Raw genomic sequence first — 22,148 nt, 5'->3', positions numbered from 1 at the left:
ACACGGACGTTAACAGCACTTGTCAACAGAGCCTCTGTTTAATGTGTTCACATCATTTTTACATTGTTAACAAGTGAAAACTGTTTTTCACCTGTTAACAATGTAAAAATGATGTGAACACATTAATCACACAGAAGTCTAATTCATGTGCTCATCATTTTTAAGCAGCAGTTACCGGACACCTGGACCCAACTGTGTGGTCAACAGTCCAGGGAGTGAACCCCTATCAATTTTTTTTGTCTTTTTATAGCTTTTTTTTAGGGTTTTTTGGGGGAAAAAATATTAAATAAAATGGTATAACCCCCTTCTGTTATCTCTGTGGGAGGCCGGGGGAGCACAGCCCAGCCCCAACCTCCCACCACTACAATCGCAGTGAGAGCGCGCGTAGTTTGGCCCCGGCGCCGGGGCCAGGTATTCGGAGCGTGCTGGGTTTGAACCAGCCACAGCCGGACTGGCACAACCTTGCGGTTGCGAACAATTCCAGCACGCCACAAACCCTTTTGACAATTGGGAGAAGCTCTTGGTATTTTTGAGTCTTCACTTTGGCTGTGGAACCTTAAACCTTCAAGTATAAAGGAATTGAACCGTCAACGTCAGGACTGAAAGGCAGCTCTCTAACCAGCTGAGCTAACTGTCTACGCTCGTCCTTGGGTTTTCTTAGACCAATCTACTCTCTGTGTTGAATATTGGGCTTAAAAAAAGTTGCTTCGTCCAAGATATGAACCCCTGACCTCAGGAACTCTAGTCTTTGACTAAACCACGTGAGCTATTTGTCCTCACATAGAATCTCTCAAACGTTGGACGTCTTTCAATAACAGATATATACCCAAAAACGCCAAAAAAAAGGTCACACTGATGAAGTATTTAACAATGTCTGTGCGGGATGCTAGGCTACACGGCTGGTGTAGTGGTTAGTGCTCTTGCCTTTGAAACAAGAAGACCTGGGTTCGAGACCCAGTTGCAACAAGTATCTTTCTGCATGGAGTTTTTCCATGGTGTGTGTGTGTGTGGCTTTTCTCCGCGTTCTCTGGCTTCCTCCCGCAGTCCATCAATCATCCACCGCTTTGTCCTCCAATGCAGGCTCGTGGGGGGTGCTGTGCCAAGCTCAGCTGTCATAGGGTGATAGGTGGGGTACACCCTGGGCTGTTCACCAGTCCATTCAAAACATGCAATAGGGGATTGGGTAAATTTCCACTTACACATTGACTTCTTGTAAGATTCGAACCCCTGACCATAGGAACTCCAGTGCTTCACTTAACCACATGAGCTATATGTCCTTGTATGCTTATGTGTACTATTTGGAAGTCTTTCAATAATAGAACCACGACGTCAAAAAAAAGGTCAGACTGATGAAGTATTTAAGAAAGTCTGTCCCATAAAATGGGCAACATGGTTGGTGTAGTGGTTAGTGCTCTTATCTTTGCAGCGAGAGGACCCGGGTTCAAACCCCACTTGAAGCATGAGTCTTTCTGCATGGAGTTTTAGAGACAAACAACCAAGACCTTTAGAAGTCTTTCAATAGTAGGTTACCCATGACTTCATAGAGCTCAGCCTGATTGACCAGGTCAGTTGGTCAATTTGGAGTGACCAATTAACCTAATCCCCATATTGCATGTTGTTGTACTGCGGGAGGAAGCCAGAGAACGTGGAGAAAAGCCACGCACACACCATGAAAAACTCCATGCAGAAAGACACTTGTTCCAACTGGGTCTCGAACATAAGTCTTCTTGTTTCAAAGGCAAGAGCACTAACCACTAGACCAACCATGTTGCCCATGATATGGGACAGACGTTCTTAAATATTTCATCAGTCTGACCTTTCTTTTGACGTCGTGGTTCTATTATTGAAAGACTTCCAAATTGTATGAAAAAGCATACAAGGACATATAGCTCATGTTGTTAAGTGAAGGACTGCAGTTCCTATGGTCAGGGGTTCGAATCTTACACGAAGTGAATGTGTAAGTGGAACAGTGTGGACATTAACCCAATCCCCTATTGCATGTTTTGAATGGACTGGTGAACAGCCCAGGGTGTACCCCACCTATCACCACTGAGCTTGGCACAGCACCCCCCATGAGCCTGCAGTGGAGGACAAAGCGGTAGATGATTGATGGACTGCGGGAGGAAGCCAGAGAACCTGGAGAAAAGCCACACACACACCATGAAAAACTCCATGCAGAAAGACACTTGTTCCAACTGGGTCTCGAACATAAGTCTTCTTGTTTCAAAGGCAAGAGCACTAACCACTAGACCAACCATGTTGCCCATGATATGGGACAGACGTTCTTAAATATTTCATCAGTCTGACCTTTCTTTTGACGTCGTGGTTCTATTATTGAAAGACTTCCAAATTGTATGAAAAAGCATACAAGGACATATAGCTCATGTTGTTAAGTGAAGGACTGCAGTTCCTATGGTCAGGGGTTCGAATCTTACACGAAGTGAATGTGTAAGTGGAACAGTGTGGACATTTACCCAATCCCCTATTGCATGTTTTGAATGGACTGGTGAACAGCCCAGGGTGTACCCCACCTATCACCCTATGACAGCTGAGCTTGGCACAGCACCCCCCACGAGCCTGCATTGGAGGACAAAGCGGTGGATGATTGATGGACTGCGGGAGGAAGCCAGAGAACGCGGAGAAAAGCCACACACACACACAATGAAAAACTCCATGCAGAAAGATACTTGTTGCAACTGGGTCTCGAACCCAGGTCTTCTTGTTTCAAAGGCAAGAGCACTAACCACTACACCAGCCATGTAGCCTAGCATCCCGCACAGACATTCTTAAATACTTCATCAGTGTGACCTTTTTTTTGGCGTTTTTGGGTATATATCTGTTATTGAAAGACGTCCAACGTTTGAGAGATTCTATGTGAGGACAAATAGCTCACGTGGTTTAGTCAAAGACTAGAGTTCCTGAGGTCAGGGGTTCATATCTTGGACGAAGCAACTTTTTTTAAGCCCAATATTCAACACAGAGAGTAGATTGGTCTAAGAAAACCCAAGGACGAGCGTAGACAGTTAGCTCAGCTGGTTAGAGAGCTGCCTTTCAGTCCTGACGTTGACGGTTCAATTCCTTTATACTTGAAGGTTTAAGGTTCCACAGCCAAAGTGAAGACTCAAAAATACCAAGAGCTTCTCCCAATCGTCAAAAGGGTTTGTGGCGTGCTGGAATTGTTCGCAACCGCAAGGTTGTGCCAGTCCGGCTGTGGCTGGTTCAAACCCAGCACGCTCCGAATACCTGGCCCCGGCGCCGGGGCCAAACTACGCGCACTCTCACTGCGATTGTAGTGGTGGGAGGTTGGGGCTGGGCTGTGCTCCCCCGGCCTCCCACAGAGATAACAGAAGGGGGTTATACCATTTTATTTAATATTTTTTCCCCCAAAAAACCCTAAAAAAAGCTATAAAAAGACAAAAAAAATTAATAGGGGTTCACTCCCTGGACTGTTGACCACACAGTTGGGTCCAGGTGTCCGGTAACTGCTGCTTAAAAATGATGAGCACATGAATTAGACTTCTGTGTGATTAATGTGTTCACATCATTTTTACATTGTTAACAGGTGAAAAACAGTTTTCACTTGTTAACAATGTAAAAATGATGTGAACACATTAAACAGAGGCTCTGTTGACAAGTGCTGTTAACGTCCGTGTGAGGTGATGAAATCCCATCACATTTGATGGTTTGGTCCATAAAATGTGCTAAAATGTTGATGAGTGTTTTTTAAAGGTGGAAATGATGATGTTGTCAAGTGTGTTGTTTTTGTTCACAAAGCAAAAATGATTGAGTTTGAATGATTTCTTTGTTTTTATGGAGCAAAGAAAACAGAAAATTTTGCCAATTAAGAAGCTGTAAAATCAGAAAGCTTGATTTAATTCTTTAAAAAACAATAGTTGTTGCTAGTTTACACCTGACATGGAAACGTGTCGGGATGCACGATATTATCGTTATGGGCAGATATTGGCTTTGAAAAGTTTTACGGGATATGTGCGAGGTCTGCCGATATGACTAATGACTGCACTCTGATATATGGATTGTTGTTATTATTATTATTATGACAAAGAAATAATTAAAACTGAACATTCTTTGGTTTGTGGATAAAAAAAAGACATTTGAGAATCATGATTTCCAGGTTTGAGAAAGACTGATCAACATTTTTCAAACATTCTTTTGTCTTTCTGTAACAATCAGAAAACAACATCATTTGTATGTGAAGAGAAATGAAATGAAAGGTGTGTGTGTTTACATGTGGAGCAGTGACGTCACAGTAGCATTAGCAGGTGAAATCTGAACACCTGTGATCGGATCCCTGAGGTCGGATGTTAACAGCAGGTGTGAACAGAGCGTCAACAGAACATCTAAGAAATGTGCAGATCATTTTTAAGCAGCAGTTACGACACACCTGTCCCTGCTGCTCCTCGTCCTCCTCCAGCTCCTCCAGCTCCTCCTGGTCCTGGTCCTGGCTCCTGGCTCCTGGCTCCTGGTCGTGGTCCAAACAAAGCTGTAGATCAGTTACAAAGACTTTAAAAATCCTGTAAACATTTGTAAAATCTCAATATTTAACAGAGGATTCTGATGTATGTAGTGACAGCGCTGCCGAAAGCCTCTTTTTACTCTTCACTGTTAAGTCATGGCTTGTTTTTGTTTTCTTATTACCCTAAATTCTGATGATCAAGCATGATTTAACCATGCTTGAAAACACAAGAACTGTGCCTTTAACTGCAGCTGTTTGCAGGTGTTCAGTCAGAGGACATGATGAGAAAAAGCAGTGTCCACTTTAAAGTGTTCAAATGTGCTCACTGCAGTAAATGAGTGAAGAAATGTGAGGAAAATACCTTTTTATTATCAACTCTATATTGGTCCATATCAACACGGACACTTTTATTTCGAAATTCAACTAAACCACTGCCCCTTAACAGTTGTTTTTTTTTAACTTAACCTGCCCCCTACTGGCCAGACTAGATACTCATTCTTAACAGTTTTAATGGTATAGTGACATTTTTGACAGTTTATAATTGGATAGTTTACTAAATAACACACAACGACATACTGTACTAGGACACTTTTTGACAGTATGAAGGCAGTTGTTGACCTCGTACTATACAACAAGTCAGTTTTTTTTTTAAAACAGATGCGTTGAAAACACACACCTTTGCTGCGGAGCAGTGACGTCACATTAGCAGCGGCTAACCTGCTACTGGCCAGACTAGATAGCCATTCTGAACAGTTTTAATGGTCTATTGACATTTTTTGTTGAGGACATTCTCTGAAGTTTTGGACAGTTCTTTGAGGACATGTGGAGAATTTATATTTGAACCATTGTGATGACATACTATAGTAGGAAAGTTCATATTAAATCGTGTGTTTGCTGCGGAGCAGTGACGTCACGTTAGCGTTAGCAGGTGTAATCTGAACACCTGTGGTCGGATGTGAACAGCAGGTGGGAACAGAGCGTCAACACAGAATCTAAGAAATGTGTGGGTCATTTTTAAGCAACAGTTACCACGTTTGTCCACATGTTTGTTCCAGTTGCTCCGTCCTCTCCGTTTCTCTCTGCGTAGAAGAATCTCCGCCTCCGACAAAGGAAGTGGAACATTCCAAATAGATCGACTCAGAGGGGAGGAGTGGAATGTACCAAGTCATGGAAAGTACACAAAGGCTTTTAAATCAGTGTGTCTTTGTGCAGGAGCAGCTCCACCTGTAATTAATTAACATCCATGTCCTCGCTGGACAAATAAAAGAAAAATGGCAGCTGAAATTGTTGTTATTTCAAAACATTTTTGCTAAAACAGAGAAAAAAAACCCACCGCCTGTAGGAAATGCTGCCACCTGCTGGACTGGATGTCAAATCAAAAGGGTCTTTATCGTCATGGTAACGTGCATCTTACGTTGCCAAAGCATATATTTATCAACATCGTTCATACACTCTTATTTACACTATGTACAATATCTGTATAAACACACATATTATGAGTAGTAAATACAGGGAGTAGCTCTTCACTAGGTTAGCTGCTCTTCTCTCTTGTCCACTGGCTGTCCCTCAGTCGCTGGCAGATTGACACATATTGAGCTGCGAGCGTGGTGCATTTACTTTTCTCTCCCAGGACAAACTGTAATGCTGCTTTGTCTGGGAAAGATGTCATCTGCTGTGATAAGTCGTCAAGCGAAGATCTCTCACTATTCTCTCATCCAAGCTGTCAAGTAGCTGGAACCTTTTGATCCGGTTGGTTCTACTTGCTTCTGAGGGGCCTCACAGTCTCTTCTCCAGTGGTGAAAGTCACACCTGATGCCAGTAAACTTAGGAAGGGAGGTTGGCTTCAGTCTGATGGCTGATGTTGGGTCGCTCATAGAAGCTACCCAAGCACATAACATTGCAACACATGCAAACCAGTTTCCTCCATTGCACAAAAATAAGATACTCCTCTCTGATTTGAGATCCTGCAGATCTGTACAGAAAAGTGTACATGCTGGAGGATGTCATTGTGGAAGTAAAAATATATTGAATAGCCATCAGAGGGTGACTCATTTGGTTGCCATTTGTGGGTAAACAAGCTTCTGATTCTCACGATTTACAACGTCACTACACATTTCACTGTGAACCATTTTATGAAATGAAGCAGATTTCTTGCATATATTATTGTAGTCAGGAATTTCTTCATATTTCGTCACTTCCATTTGACCCTAAAAAATAGCTTTGTGTGTGTAAAACCATCCTGGATTTGATACTTGAGTATTTTAACACCCAGATCATGTGTTTTCTGACAGGTCAGATGTGTTTGGGCAGATTCTGCCTCAGCTGGGTAAAGACTGGACACACCAAGGAATCGCTAAGCTTTACCACTCTGTGCACGAGTAAGACGAATAACTACAAACTCTTGGTTACCAAAAAACAAAACCCCAACAAGACCTTCCTTAATGTTTAACCTCTCCATTTTTCAGGAACGGCTACAAGTTCCTGTACTGTTCGGCCCGGGCGATCGGCATGGCTGACATGACGCGGGGATACCTGCACTGGGTGAACGACAGAGGGACGCTCCTGCCTCAGGGACCTCTCATGCTGTCCCCCAGTAGCCTCTTCTCTGCCTTCCACAGGTGGGAAATCCTGTCACCAAGCAAATTATTCTCATGCGACATCATCACAGACAGAATTACTGTCTATTTAACACAGTTTAGGTCTTTTTTAACCTCACCAAACTTCAAATTGGGGCAAACAAAGTTCAGAGGTCAAGTTTTTAATATTTTTTTATTATTATTATTATTATTTGTCATTTTCTTGTTAGAGAGATCATAGAAAAGAAGCCTGAGAAGTTTAAGATCGAATGTCTCACAGACATCAAGAACCTCTTCCTCCCAAACACGTGTCCCTTCTATGCAGCCTTTGGAAACAGAGAAAGTGTAAGTTCTGCTTATTTGCTGAATAAAAATGATTGCTTGACCACATTGTAATAATCATTAATTCAATTATTATTATTTCTTTTTTCTGTATTCAAGGACGTCTTCGCCTACAAGCAAGTGGGCGTGTCCGAGTGCCGGATATTCACAGTGAATCCCAAAGGAGAGTTAATCCTCGAGAAAGCCAAAGGCAATAAAACATCGTAAGCACCGAACCATCACTGTTTTTTGTCACTTGTCTCACACAAACACTTATTGTTCCCTCTACTGTTTTCTCTTTTTTTAAAGTTACAGTCGGCTGAGTGAGCTGGTGGAACACGTTTTTCCTCTACGGAGCGCGCAGCACAGCGCCACCTTCAGCTGCCCGGAGTTCAGCTCCTTCTGTTTCTGGAGACAGCCCATCGCTGAGGTTTGCTTTGAGGAGCTGCTTTAACTTTAAGAGTAGTGATTTCTCTTATACCTATGTATGTATGTATACACACTGGCTTAATACTGATGAAAAATTCATTTTATATACATTCTACAACTGCAGTATATAATAGTTTACTAGTTTAGTAAACTTTTGGAATAGAAATGACTATATCAGGGTTTATTCCCAGCTGGATATTCTTTGTGCTTTGAACTATGCCAGTAAAGGTATAGTTCAGGTTTTTTAAATTGTGTTTTATGAGGTACTGACGCTTTCTGTCAACATCGCCTGAGCTGTGTACGCTCCCCGCTGTCTTCCAGCTGGCAAAGTCTCATGCACGAAAACATGCACAAACGAGAAGAAAAAAAAAAAGGATTTTTTAATGTAATCTAAGTCTACAATATATGTGGAACATGTTTGCTTCATTAATTGCTTCTTTTTGTAAACTGTCAAACTCTCCCAGCACCAAAGTCCATTAAGAAAAGGGCACACAGGAGGTGTTGAGTCACAGCTGCCTTGACTTATTACTTCAAATGTGTTATTTTGTGACTTCAGGGTTTGAAATCCTTTGTTCACATTTTAACAAAGTGACACAAACTTACCAAATGAGGCAGCAGTAGAGCAGCAGCTCCTGTTTCCATGTAAGTTAAAAATGCTGATTTTCCTTTGGTGTGGGAGAATGAGCGGTTCACAAACTTCTATTTCCTGTTAAAAAAATAAAAGGCTATCGAACAGCGAGATAAAGCTGCAAAAACAAACAGTGCTGACGATGAGTCAGAAACTCTTACAAACACACTTTAAGAGTACTTTAAAGCAGTATATAGGAAATCCAGTCTCCAGTCCTTTTGTAGATGACAAAGCACTTATTTACTGTACTACACTTAAACTGAGGATTGTTCAATATGAAACTCAAACACTCGGTGTATGAAGTGTTTTGTACTCATCCCTTTCAAGGCCTTATCTGCTCTGTAACAGTGTTATTTAATACAAAGGTAAACAATTATCTTTGCTCCATAGCTAAAGGATTTTGCACAGTTAAGGGACACTTAAGGAGAAATGTGTGGTGACTTTGCTCAGAGCTCACAACTACTTGTGTGCAATGTGTGTGTGTGTGGGGGGGAGGGAGCGAAAAGGCACTTTCTGAACTGCAGCTGAAGCAGAACGACAGTATTTTCTGACAAACTTGTCTTTGAAAATTCTCCCGCTAGATTTTTAAAAAAAATTTCTTTCTATGAAAGTGACGAGAACACACAGTGTCGTCTTTTGTTTCAGTCATGAGTCATCAATCATTAGAGCGTTACAGCTGCTGCTGCTAAGTGTTCTCTGCACATTGTTGTCATTACCTTGTGGTAATCCAGTTGACGTTATGATGTAAGAATGTAAGCACAAATACATTCGACTGTTCTAATCTGATTTTTGTTTGTCAGACTGTGTGAGAGCTCGGCTCTGTAAAGGACTTTTGTAAGGGCATTTTTTTACCGCATCAAACCCTAATGTATATATAGATATATATTCTTCATATAGTATATTTACTGTAAACTGTAAAAGTGTTCAATCAAACGCTGGATGATGCTTTAATAAAACCTAAACATGAGGAATCAAAGCTTGAATGAGTTTCATAGTGAAATGGTCATCTGTAGCGTGTGAAACTGAATGTCTGCATTATTTCTAAACTACATATACATTTTTATAAAACTAAGTTGTAAACAAAACGTAACGCTTTTGGTATTAGCGAGCAGAAATGATCATATAACAATATTGATATGATTCCTCTGAGAACGGCTCTGTCAAGTAAAGCTATGAGACCTGACTGAGGGAGTGTTTGTGTTTATACAGCAGCAGCGCAGGGGCGGGTGGAGTTAAGAAGCGGCTATACTGTCAAACTGTGCTGAGTGACCAGGTTTTTTTTTTTGAGCAGCAGAAAGAAACTTCTGTCACTTTTTTTACGTTCGCAGCATCTCGCTTTGCGTCTATCCTGATGAGTCACTTCCTGTGTGTCACCGGGCGACACAAGCTCTAAACCCTGTTATACTGAGAAATACAGGCCGATCATCAGCACTGTGTAAACTATGTTGATATCTGCAAGACAATAAAAATATAACTGCAATATAATACACTCTATATATTAGTACTCATGATACAAATGATCTTTTTAGAGATGGAGTGTTCTCCGTTTCCCCTCCTCATTTCATAAAATATAACAAATAGTTTATCTGCAACAATGAGCACCACAAGGTAAGAGTCTGAAAGTAGCAGGGCTACCGTTTCAACGGGCTGGGGTAAAGAAGGACAGCACTAAAAGACGACAGGATCTCAGAGGAGGAGGCCGGGACGGCGAGCTTTCCGGCCGTCATGACGAGTCCTGCTCGGTCTCCTCGCTTCAACTCGAGAACCAGGCTCAGTGAGGCGACGCTGCTGCAGTTACACTGTTCGCGATGTGGCGAGAAACCGGACGAGTCCAACCTCTGGACACTGCGGTTGGAGACGTTGAGGACGGCCTCCACCCTCTCACCTCGCTGCGCTGCGAGCACGGCGCTCACCAGGTAGCGGCCGTCTATGGGAGCGCTGAAGATGCCTGAGGACACAGAGGGGAGACGCTGATTAAAGGTCCAGTGTGTCACATTAAGGTGAAGTCATTTTCATTTGGCAGAAATGGAAGACAAAAAATGACACCTATTTTCAATAAATAAATAAAAAAGAGTACAATCACCCAATTGTATGAATTGTTTTTCATTACCACAGAATTGGAAAAAAAAGTGTATCTTCCACAGTAGCTCATGTTCTTAAAAAGGAAAAGCATACATATATCCACTGATTTAAACTTTAAAACTTTTCAAAAACTTTAACTTAAACTTCCAGCATTCAACCCAAATCCCTTAGAACTACAGGTGCTCATTGCTTCTATCCCAGAAGAAACAAATTGTGACATTGTAAATGAAATACCTATGCGTGACTACTACAAATACAGTGCAAATATTAATTAAATAATGATAAGGACCTAACCTAACACATTTAAATGCAGTTAAATCATCAGAACTAATATTAATCCAAATGATAAACTGAAACTACGATGAAATAGTACATAAATTATTCATCTGGCACCTACAAGGAGCAAGGTCAGCTCTAATGACCCCAATTTTTGAAAAACTAAACATATTTGAAGCAAACTAAAGGCTACACAGATTCTCCAACTTGAATGTGAAGGCTGCAACAAATGAAACTTCACCAATAAATGTTGCTAAAGTTTACACACTGCACCTATACTGTACATAGTAGCTCCAACTGTAGTGTATTAATGACCAAATTCTCTGGTTCATACAATGATTATGAACGTCTGGGTAATTCAAACACAATATGTATCCTTGTGTTTAATTTACTGCTATTACTAATACTGTCTATAAGTTGTGTTGGCTTCTCTCTTCAAAGTGTACAAATATATGTGTACTTTGGCTGGAGTAACATAAAATAAATGAACCTTGAACATTATTCACAGCAGAAAACCAAGAGCTGCTGTGTTTTATTCACTTAAATGAAGTTAGACTCTGCCATGTTGTAATGTTATGTTTGTACAGTAGCCCAGAATGGACAAATTAAATACTGGCTCATGGGAGGGAGGGTTTTTACATTTTATATTACACTAAGGAAACTGGAGTTTCTTGTATAAACATGGATCGGGAGCGTGAGGCAAAAGGGATTGAGATGTTCAGATTCACCACAGGATGCCCCCGAATCTTACACACTGGTCCTTTACAAGCTGTGGCCAGAGAGACTGTAACAGTAACAGTTACAGTTACCTGTGTGAGGGTCGTAGTGTCCTCCATCATTCACTAAGACCTTGTTGAATCGAATGATGCCAGCCTCGCCCAGGAACGGTGGAAGAGTGAGACCGGCTGAGAAAGACACCTCCTCATCTGATGACAGGAAAATGAACGTCACACTCAACCAAACATTACAGTACGGAAAAGTTTTGTTCATATATCCAATAAACACATATGGACTTTAACCCTTTAACACCTAAGCCTCAAAATGTCTGTCTGGACTTTTAGACTTATTTTAACCACAAAAGGGCCAGAAAATGCCCTGTGAGTAAGTGATTCCAGAATAACTTTGAATATCTGGCAGTTATTTACAATGTACTGCATGTTAACATAGTGTATGAACAATTTTAAATGAAGAAAAACACTGCAGTTATACACAAACACCAGATTTTGCATATTAAATTTGAAATTTGAACAGTATGACTAATTAAACTAGCATTTGTTTGAGTCTTTGTCTCATTGTCCAAAAACAGGCCAACAAATGGAAACTATAATATGTACAGGTGTTTCTCCAACTCTCTCCTCTCTGCTGATAAAGACGCGGATTCGTCGGCTTCCTGCAACAGCGTCAGTGAAATTACCGCAATAACCACACGTTGACTTTGACGTGCATCTTCTCAGCAGTAAATACTGACCTAAAACCATGGCAGGTTTCTGTGGTGACGGTGCATGGGGCATCATGTTCACATCTGTTGAGCAAAAGATTGTTAAATCTGCACTCCCTTTTTGATTTAATGGTGTTACTAATGAGTTACTAAGATGATGACGACGTGGTTGCTGGGTGCACTTGGTCAGACACAAAACACCAACAGTGGGAGGAACGTCCTTGCCGAGAGCTCCATAAGGACGCCGTGAGTTGAAGCTTTAACTTGTAAACGTGTTCTGGACGATTCTCACGCTGCCACTTGGAAAGCTGGTACTTTTCTCAACGCAAGCACAGCAAAGCAGTGGATCCACATAAGCAAATAAAATGCACACATGAAAACATAAAACAGGATTCTAAGAAAAAAGGTGTACTCAATAAAACTAGATTTTCAAGTCTAGAATATAGTAAATAACAAGAATAATCAGTGAGAGAGTAACAACCTGTTGAAAAAGATATGTTTTTAGCGCTTTCTTAAAATAATTACCAGACTCAAAACAGTGCAAAGGCAAGGGAAGTGTATTCCAAAGCCGTGGTGCTGCGGCCGAGAAGAAGCGATCACCTCAGTTTTTGAAATTGGTGCAGGGGGCCATCAAGAGTGTTTGATCTGAATATGGCCTCAAGAGGTCAGTGATGTAAGACGGGGCTTGATCATACTTTAAGATCTTAAAATGAATTCTAAAATCGATTGGCAGCCAGCGAAGGGAAGATAAAAGCGTGGTTATGTGTTCTGTTAAAAGCCTAAAAACGGGCAACATCAGTGTTGTTAAAACACATAAAAAGGGCATTCAAATTGATGAGTTCAAGTTCTCATGAATCATAGACCTTCATTTTGCGATGTTCCTCAGTTTTTAACTAATTTTTTATACCGTGTCAGTGCAGCGACATGATTTTATCAAAAACAACCCTAGACTGGACAGAGGATGTGTGACGTTCAAAGCCTCAACCGTGTACATGTGAGTGCAGCATAACATACAGTACATAGAGGAGTATGTACCAGAGGTGAGTGGGGTGCTGGAGTCACTGTGTTTGACTGGAGAAGCTGCAAAATAAATACAAAATAAAACAATGAGAAAGCTCATGACACACAAAACAGCGAGCAGGTGCACGTGAGCGTGTCGCACCTGGAGCTCCAGCAAAACCCAGAAAAGGCATCATGCTCCCGCTCGTCCCTTCCGGCAACTTGGATGAGGTCATCTTACCCGGAGGGCCCGCCTCTCCGGTCTCCATCACAGGTGGCTGAGAGAGAGACGAGTCCTCGGGGCCGAGAGGCGCTGCGAGGCCTTTACTTGAACCCTGGGTGAGTCCCGTGTCCTCCATCGCAACCTGAATACCTGAGGAGGGCAGACATGGAGTGAGTGATGGGGGTCAAGGCTGCTTGTCAGGCAAGACAAGAGGCAGGGCCAGATGTCTGGAGGTCAGACGAGTTTACACACCATCTGGTTTCATCGTGACACAAACTTCAACCCTCATCACTCTTTAAATTATACGTAGAAGAGGCAAATGCTAACAGTTTTGTCTTTAGGCCATTAATCTCCCACCTAACTCACCACAATGTCACAGTTAGATGACAATACTTATCCGCCATTTAGGCCGCAGTTGCTGTAATTTTATACAATTATTTTTTTTTCAGTATAATTGCAGGCATTCCTACATGTTAAAGGGACAGTTCAGGTTATTTTGAAGTGTGCTTTGTATGAGGGACTGACACATGATCAGCTGTGCGTGTTAGCGTGCGACTCGGGACGCATTTTTCTGTCTGAACCCAAGAGAATATTGACCGAACCCACCCTGAATCCAACACATGTCCTCAATTAATACCCAACACAGTTTGACTGTCATGCAGATGGTTGTAGCCACTATTTGTGTTTAAGGCGAAAGTCAAAAGTTATTGTTACTGCCACGAGGAAAAGTAAAAGTAATACTTCCCATATCATTTATCACCAGCATCACCAATTATTATCAGCTCTTCTTTATGAACTTTTGCTAAATGTAACTGCTGGGTGTGTTGCATTCAATGTCCTGTTGTAAATAGTAAACCCTGAAACACTAGGTCAGTTACTGACCAGTTTCTCCTTTTTATCATTTATTTTTACTTGTCATACTCTCTATGTTTGCCTAAAAGAAATTGAAATGAAATGACCATGAGAGAGGCAGTTTCTCCTGGAAACTCTGAGTTTGTGTTGTTTTGTAATCACTTTCCACACCAAAGCCCATAGTCAGTAAGTAATAAAAACATCCTTTGTTTGGATTTACACAAAAGTGACACAAACTTATGAAACAATGCAGCAGCAGACAAGCAGCTCCTGTGTTTCCTGTGAGCTAAAAATGCAAATTTCACTTTATGGCCTTTGGTGCGGGAGAGTAAGCAGCTTAAAGCTTTAGTTGTCAGTCGAAAAAAGCAGTTTAATGCTGACATAAAGCTGCGAATATACTCTATAAGATTTCTTAGATTTTTTTCCGGAAATTGAATAGGGAACTAAAGTGACTCTCACTTACAAAAAGGGAGAAAATGAGAGAAAACCTCCATCACATGGGGATCAAGTCTGTACCGCTGCATTTCCTGTAAACTACAAATCAGACGGACCCTGGAGTATATCAACAACTCAAACCTCCTGGCTGTGGGAACATTTCTCTCCCGTCTACAAGAAACAACAGGCCCAAACTCTGTTGTCCCCAAACGGGAAAGCAGCACATAAAAGGCATACCAGCAACATACCAAAAACCAGCCACATGTTCAATCACCAGACAGCCAGCCTGTCCCCTCACCCTCGGGGAAAAGAGAGTTTAAATTTGCACAGAGGCCGGAGATGTGGGCCTGTTTTACACAACATGTGGAGAGGGACCACTGTGCAACAACCACACACATGTGCATGTGTTTCACTGCTCTGTGTTTGTTAACTGCGTCGCTCCTCGTTTAATGCGAGGTATGCAGCTCCAAGTGAGTTAGCTCTGATGGGAGCAATTCCAAACTGATTTGAGAGCCGGGGGATAAAACAGGCACAAGAAGGATACACAAGAGAGAGAGAGTTTGTCATGATGAAAGAGGTGAGCGGCAAACAAACGCAGCTGGATCCGCTGTCGACCACAAATGTGCAAACCCTCAGCCAAACAGCATGGGAAACCCTCGCCTTGCTGTTTGTCACTTATCCCCCCATCACACACACACCCTCAGGGATACAACTGCCCCCATGTGTCATAAAAATGGCTATTTTCCACATTACATACCACATTTTGCAATGACCACAGGGCAAATTTGGTGTCTGTTGACTTTATGAGTCACTGTGGTCAAAAACACTCAAGACTGATTTAGAGAATCAATAAATCCAACCTCAGAATTCACGGCTAAAAGCGGAACTCTCTTGAGGAAGAAGTCAAAAAGTCCAACATCAGATAACGAAAACGTGCTTTGTCGGGATAAACGAGTGGCCGAAGTTACAAAAGCAAAAAGCCGACATTTAAGGAGGACGTTATTGTTCCTGAGAGCCTCCCGTCAGGTCCCATCTTGTTTTTGGTTCACCGAGGTTATCACGGTTCACCGGTGACCACAGCGTGTCACCCTTCAAGTTGCCTTATCTTACACAGGTCGTTGACCTCCGGGCCTGAGTAACCACTCGGCTTTGTCAGAAACAGAGCACAGAGATCTACGCTGCTGTTCTAAAGAGCACACACACACACACACACACACACGCAGAGGGGCTTTAATGGTGCGTTCACGGCCAATGCGACACATTTTTCACGCAATGAGATTATGTGAGTAAACACACACGATCCAGCAACCCCTGTCAAACAGGAAACTCCTCGCGTTTGTTGTGAATGCACCCTTACACCGAGTGATCTCCTTTACTACAAAGAAAAGGTTAGAAAATATACGTTTTACATGACAAACGTTTAGAATTAGACCATGTGAGGTGACGGAACATGAACTAAGACCAAATTATGACAAATTATGAGTTAACATTCAGCAACTCCCACAAAAACACGTCCTTACATAATATTATTTACTATTTTCTTGGGAGACTTTAGTACTTCCCAAAACATCTCAGTGTCTATTTTGGCGAATTGGAAATCATTTGCTCAACAGTGAGATCACTTTGGGAAGTGGTTCAAAGATCATTAAGTTAACTTGCCGGGACCCACAGATGGTAGATCTAGTTTTTCCCAAATCGGTTGCCAAATAAAGCCTTTTAAGATTTATTAAATATTACACGCACAAGATTGAATTTGATGAAATCGCTCAGACATGGCGGGTTTACCGATGCAAAACATTATCAAGCGTCACAGCGTTGGCAGTAAATATTTGCTCTCGTCACAATTTATATTGTGAATTGGGGTCGACATCATTTGTAAATTTTATAGCTTTATCTGGTTGAAAATCATTTTATTAATAACGTATCACTCATTTTTTTTGGACTTGATGGCTTATTACAGAGAGTGAGTATTTGTCGATGACTGACATGTAGAAAGAAAAATGATCCCCTGATAAAATAAAAATAACTTGCAGTGGCTTATGTATTTCTTTCATTATCAAGTCATACAAAATGAAAGCAAAAGGCTACGTCGAGTTCACTGAGTAAGTAAAGAATGACACATCATGTCTCTCTTCACTCCTTTTCCTAAACCCTCTCGTTTAAGGTTAACAACTGGGATGACATCATGTAAACACGCTGAAATATTGCCCTTGGGACGCCAGGGAAGCTTTCACTGTTTACGCTGTTTATTTAAACAGAAATGGAAGTGAAGCGTGGAAGTTAGAAATGTGATGGGGGACAGCGGTCTGTGGGGAGAAGGAGCGCTATAAACGTCGACGCAGTAGCACCACTAATGGAAAAACAAAGAAGCGCTTGGCAGTGAAATGAAAAACGCCCGTGAGCGCTCCACATTGATAAGATTATGTGCAGAGCTCCCTGTGACGGCCCCCTCCGAGCAACATTTTCCACTCACTCCAGATAACCAGAGACAATAAGACGATGTAGCAGCGAGTGGCCCCTCACAGCGCTCAGAGTGAGTGGAAATCATGAATAATTGTGCTCCCACTTACTGAACCTCCCACTGACAGGATGATTAATTCAATTCTAAATAATGACAAAAACCGTTGGGTGGAGTAAGTGTTTGGCAAACATGAGTAAGCTGGCACCTCTGAACTTTACGGATGAATCATGAGAAAAACTGAAACATACTGTACATCTCGAGGCAGAGCCTCTGTTCGCACTTGGACTGGGACCAAAGCAGGATCCAGGACTGCATTTGATTCCAGCTCACCTCCCATGAGATCCGAGACTGGAGCACATGCTGCATCACCTGCCCCATAAACCAGCGAGTAAAAAAACTCAGAGGAAGAGACTTGGCTTGTAAACATTGTGTGAAAACCTCTCGCGCACATTCACAACGATGAGACTGTGCACATTATAATAATAACCTCCTATGAGACTGAGGAAACTCTTAGGAAAAGTATGCAGCACTGATATGGTCAAATCTGTGCTCACATTTATGAGTCTTATACTATCATATGTAAATAACAACAGATCCAAGTCACGGGGCTATGGGAACCTGATGTTTACAATTAATGAAATGTAAACATATGCATGTATCAGAAACAAAATTAGGGACAAACACACACACACACACACACATGAATGCATGCTTAGATGCATTAAAAAGCCAGGCGAACATTTTTTTTGAGCCAAGCCATTGCTCAACAGTTGACTCTATTAAATCACGCATGTGTCTTCAATCAGCCCTGCCTCCTTTAACTGAGAACATGGTTTAATGAAAATCCAACCTCCTCTCACCGATACTGCAACCTCGCTGCCTGCCAAGGATAAACAATAGGCTCCTGTCCATGTCATGATCTCAGGACAAACTACAGTTATTTGATTGTTGCCTCAACCTATGGCTGTGGAAACCTTTGGCACTAATGAATGAGATTTAGGCCTGGTATTAACAAAAAGTGACTTTGCCCAAGGGCAGCCACATGCAACGTTTACGGGACAAGAGTACGACAGAGAAATGATCAATTCAATTACATGACACCATAAGCTAGTGCTTATACCCGAGTGAGCAAGGTTGTGTTTTACTGCCAACCTTTCATTCGTAAGATACTCAGGTTTTGTTTATCGATACATCCTGAGTGTTAGACAGATATCACAACCTAGTTTCCACCAAAACCGATATCAGGTCGAATGAAACCCTTTGCAACGACGTAGCTGTTAGTGAGACATAAGTGTGATACATTTACCAGCTGGCTGTAATCAGCCATTCCAAAAACATACTGCCCCAACTGCATGGCCGACATTTACAGCCCACACTCACGTCCTGGTCACATGACGGTGGTGGCAGACGGCGCTCTTTACGGTATGTTGCATGTGTTTAGTGAGGCATTTGTATTAAGTGATTTCATATATATGCTCATCTCTACATACTAGGCAACAAAATGATTGTTTTATGTCTGCATGACAGCACTGGCAGCTTACCTGTCTTCTCAGGATTGCTGTCCATCAGAACCTGGAGGTCTCTGGCTATATTTGCGATGTGGTTCTGAAGGTTCTGGGAACTTCCCCTCAGTCCTCCAATATCTCTGGCATGAGCTCCGACTGTGCCATTCAGCTGGTTGACACAAGTCCACAATGCAGTGACGTGTTTATTCAGCCCCTCTTTGATTCTCTGGAGGCTACCAGAGATAGGGTCCAGCTTACCACACAAATCCTCCACGCTAACAATACGGCTGTCTATGTGGGCAATATCCTTCTCGACTTTCTCGGTTTTCTCCCTGCACTGGTCGCCCCCGACTTTCACCTCCCTGCCCAGTTCGTCCAGCCGCTCTCTCAGCCCCTGATGTCGTGTCCTGTGGAGGTCCAACAGGTCACTGATCTCCTTCTCTGCCCCTAAATGACCCCAGGTGGAGTTGATGGTCTGTGGGGTCAGAGACTGCTGATTGACCAGGTCAGATAGTGAGTCCTCCAATCTGCCCATGTGCCCTTTCATGGAGCTCAGCTCATGTTGTGCATTCTCAATGCCAGTGCTGCAGTTGAAGAGTTGCCCCTCCATGGCTCCAAGGTGATTTATGTGGGCTTTTAGACTAGTCTCCATGACACCAATAGCAATTTTGCAGCTATGCAAGTCTTGCTGAAGGTCTTCAGTAAAATTACCTTTGTGCTCATTTGAGTGCAACTTGTCCACTGCATTTAGTCTATCTTCCATTGTCCGAACAGAGCCCTTTAGAGACTCTACATCCCTCTGCAGTGCACCTGTATTCTCTGGATGAAGGCTAGATTGGGAAATGACGCTTGTATCTGCCAGGGTTGCAATTCTTTCTTCCATGGAGATCAGCTTGTCCTCCAGATTGTCCCTCAAATCTTTAATGGCATCTTCCCTTTCTTTCTTCAGTTTTTCCTCCATAAAGAGACACCGCTCTGCCACAGTCTTCTCAGATGAGTTGAGCTGGATCTCCATGTTTTTTTCGACACGAGTGAGAACAGAGTCGGATATGTGGGTGCCTTCCTTGCGTGGATCAACCAGCATGGTCTTAAGGTCTTGGATCTCTTTTCGAAGGTCAGTTTCCTTGGAGTCCATCAGCTCAGCCAGGCTGAGGTAATTAGTATCTTGGCCCTCGCACAGCTCCCGAACTGACATCACTTTATAATCACATGAATTCTTCAAGTCTGCCATTTTGATGTCCATGCCCTCCATCAGCTCCTCCCTCAGAGCTTGGATTTTACTGTCCAGGTAGGCACGTAGTTGCGGATCAGACGCTGGGGAAGCAGGAGTCGGTGAGGACAATGGGCTCTCAGCAGCTTCCATTAGCAGACGAATCTGTCCATCGTGATGGTTGACACGGCTCATCAGATCATCCAGTGATTTACTCTTGGACTCCAGATCTTCTGACACCTGGCTAATTTTGTTCATAACTTCATCGACTGGTACTGTCTCGTGGTCAAAGGAGAAGTCCTGCACCTGGAAGGTTTGGGTTTCTCCACCTCGGGCACTGACAGGTTGTCGGAGGTTATTCAGCAGCGTGACAAACATTTTGCTTGCATCTTCTTGGAAATCCACTCTAAGATTGGAGGTCATGTCTGTCATTCTGGACTGCATGTCAAGGACCATCTCAGACAGTCGCTGCACCTCCTCCTCCAGGTGATGTGAATTCTGATATCCTCTGTGACCAGCCAGGGGCCTGTGGCCTGTCTGACCTCCAAATTGCCCTCCCCCTCCCCATGGATGACCTCTCTGGCTCTCAGTTCCCTGTTCTGGAACTACAGGGGGAAATTACAGAGAATATAGGAAACATGAATATTAATGCTTTTATATTTAGATTAGTCCACACAATTACATTGTTTGATTAATTGCTTAGTTTGCACCTTGTGGAACTGGAATATGTCTTGTGGCAGAAGGAGCATGAGGCCAGTGGTCTACTTGGAGTATCCTGGGGTCTTTCACCTCCATGCAGTCATGGCCCTGGTACCCCGGGCAGCACCTCCACTCCAGCTCTGTTACAGTCTTGTATGCGATCTTATAAATTGGCCTGAAGTGTGTCCGGTATCTGGAAGCATTTACCAGATAAGGACAAAAATAGGTTCCAGGTTTCTACAGACTGACAGATTTAACACAGTTCTGCTCAGTTGATGATTTCTAAGCTCAGAAATACAATACAATCGTGGGATAACAATGGAGTTAATTATGTTTGTTTACAACGGAGTCTGAATAAACATGGCCACATTTGCACTGAATTAACTACGCAGTTGTGAGGAAGCTGTTTCAGACTTTCCACCATGAGGACATTGGTTGCCCACATGCACGCCACTGTCATCCAAGTGATTAACTGCATTTCGGAGTGTTTTTGTTGTTGCTTAATGAAAAACAAAGACAATGTCAATATATGTATGTCATTTTTGGAAAATTCATCACAGATGCCTAGATAATCCGCCTACAGAGGATAATCAGCATTGCGTTCACTCTTTTGACAACTGTTTGTCTATAGCAGACCAGGGCTTGAAGGGGCCACTTCTTAAACGTACCATTTTGCATACTGGCGCTTTTATTTGATTTCCAGCTCTTCTCCCAAGCTGCCTGTTCTCTGTTCAGAATATCTTTCCAATTCATTATCATGGCTCACAATAACCATTTCCAAGGGTGCACTATGGGACCGTTCTCGTGAGAGTCTGGTGTTTGTTTCTAGTGTCTAGAGTTTTTCATTTTTATTGTTAAATAAGAACAATATCTTCTGCAAGTGTTTAACATTTTTCACTAATGTGTAGTTCTGTTCCCCGAGTTCCTGCCACATCTGTGTCCTCGAGGAACAGCATAATAACAGGACACCAAATAAAATGGACTGTGTGATGGAGTTTAAAATCACTGTTTGAAATGTTCAGTATAATGAATATATAACAGTTGGCAAAATGTGAAACAGGTCCAGTTTTTAGTTTCACAATTTAGTGTGACAACTTTTCATATTTGAAAGTCACGCACCGCAGCTTGAAAAGAAAAGCAAAGATAAAGATTATCAGTCCTCCGCCCAGTGTGCAGGACTTCTGGGAACTTACATCACTTGCTGAGCACAGTTTGGCAGATCCGGTGGACACGGTAGAAGCTCCGGCTGCACGAAGCTGTCCGAGCCTCCCACCACTGCGCAGCTCACGTTCTTGTGCACAACGTGTGCGCACCAGTTTCTGCAGAAAACAAGCATTGACGCAAAGTCGCCACGAGAACAAGTTCAGCTCACAAAAGAAACCAGTGCATCAGAACGCATTTACCTCATCAACACGCAAACATGACATCGCGCAATGATGGAAAGCCTCTTCACTCACTTGTTTCTCTGGCGCATGTCGGTGCCAGAATACGCGCTGTTCTGGAACCGGCTGTTGTGGAACGGTGTCCCCGTGATGAGAGG

At 42.6% G+C, this 22,148-nt stretch overlaps 2 protein-coding genes across 3 annotated transcripts in view; one reads left to right on the top strand and one right to left on the bottom strand.

Annotated features, from left to right (window-relative positions):
* Window positions 1-9,404, top strand: part of LOC122781221 (phosphatidate phosphatase LPIN2-like) — a 25,962-nt gene extending 16,558 nt beyond the window's left edge. For both annotated transcript variants that reach the window (XM_044044815.1, XM_044044805.1), the window contains exons 16-20: window positions 6,766-6,852; window positions 6,940-7,092; window positions 7,281-7,395; window positions 7,492-7,595; window positions 7,681-9,404. In XM_044044815.1, the coding sequence (XP_043900750.1) occupies window positions 6,766-6,852; window positions 6,940-7,092; window positions 7,281-7,395; window positions 7,492-7,595; window positions 7,681-7,825 (604 nt within the window). In that variant the 3' untranslated portion in view covers window positions 7,826-9,404. The remainder of the gene's footprint in view (window positions 1-6,765; window positions 6,853-6,939; window positions 7,093-7,280; window positions 7,396-7,491; window positions 7,596-7,680) is intronic.
* On the bottom strand, window positions 7,225-22,148 carry emilin2b (elastin microfibril interfacer 2b). Its single transcript, XM_044044827.1, has 8 exons — window positions 22,066-22,148; window positions 21,802-21,927; window positions 20,620-20,801; window positions 18,736-20,514; window positions 13,387-13,596; window positions 12,255-12,308; window positions 11,596-11,712; window positions 7,225-10,376 (listed from the first exon to the last, which is right to left on the bottom strand). Exons 1-8 carry the CDS (start codon window positions 22,080-22,082, stop codon window positions 10,060-10,062), a joined length of 2,802 nt encoding a protein of 933 aa, XP_043900762.1. The 5' UTR covers window positions 22,083-22,148; the 3' UTR covers window positions 7,225-10,059.

This window comes from Solea senegalensis, linkage group LG1 (genome assembly GCF_019176455.1).
Source record: "Solea senegalensis isolate Sse05_10M linkage group LG1, IFAPA_SoseM_1, whole genome shotgun sequence".
Taxonomy (NCBI): Eukaryota; Metazoa; Chordata; class Actinopteri; order Pleuronectiformes; family Soleidae; genus Solea; species Solea senegalensis.
Note: the sequence above shows the minus strand (reverse complement) of the source record. Positions and strands in the feature narration are given on the sequence as shown.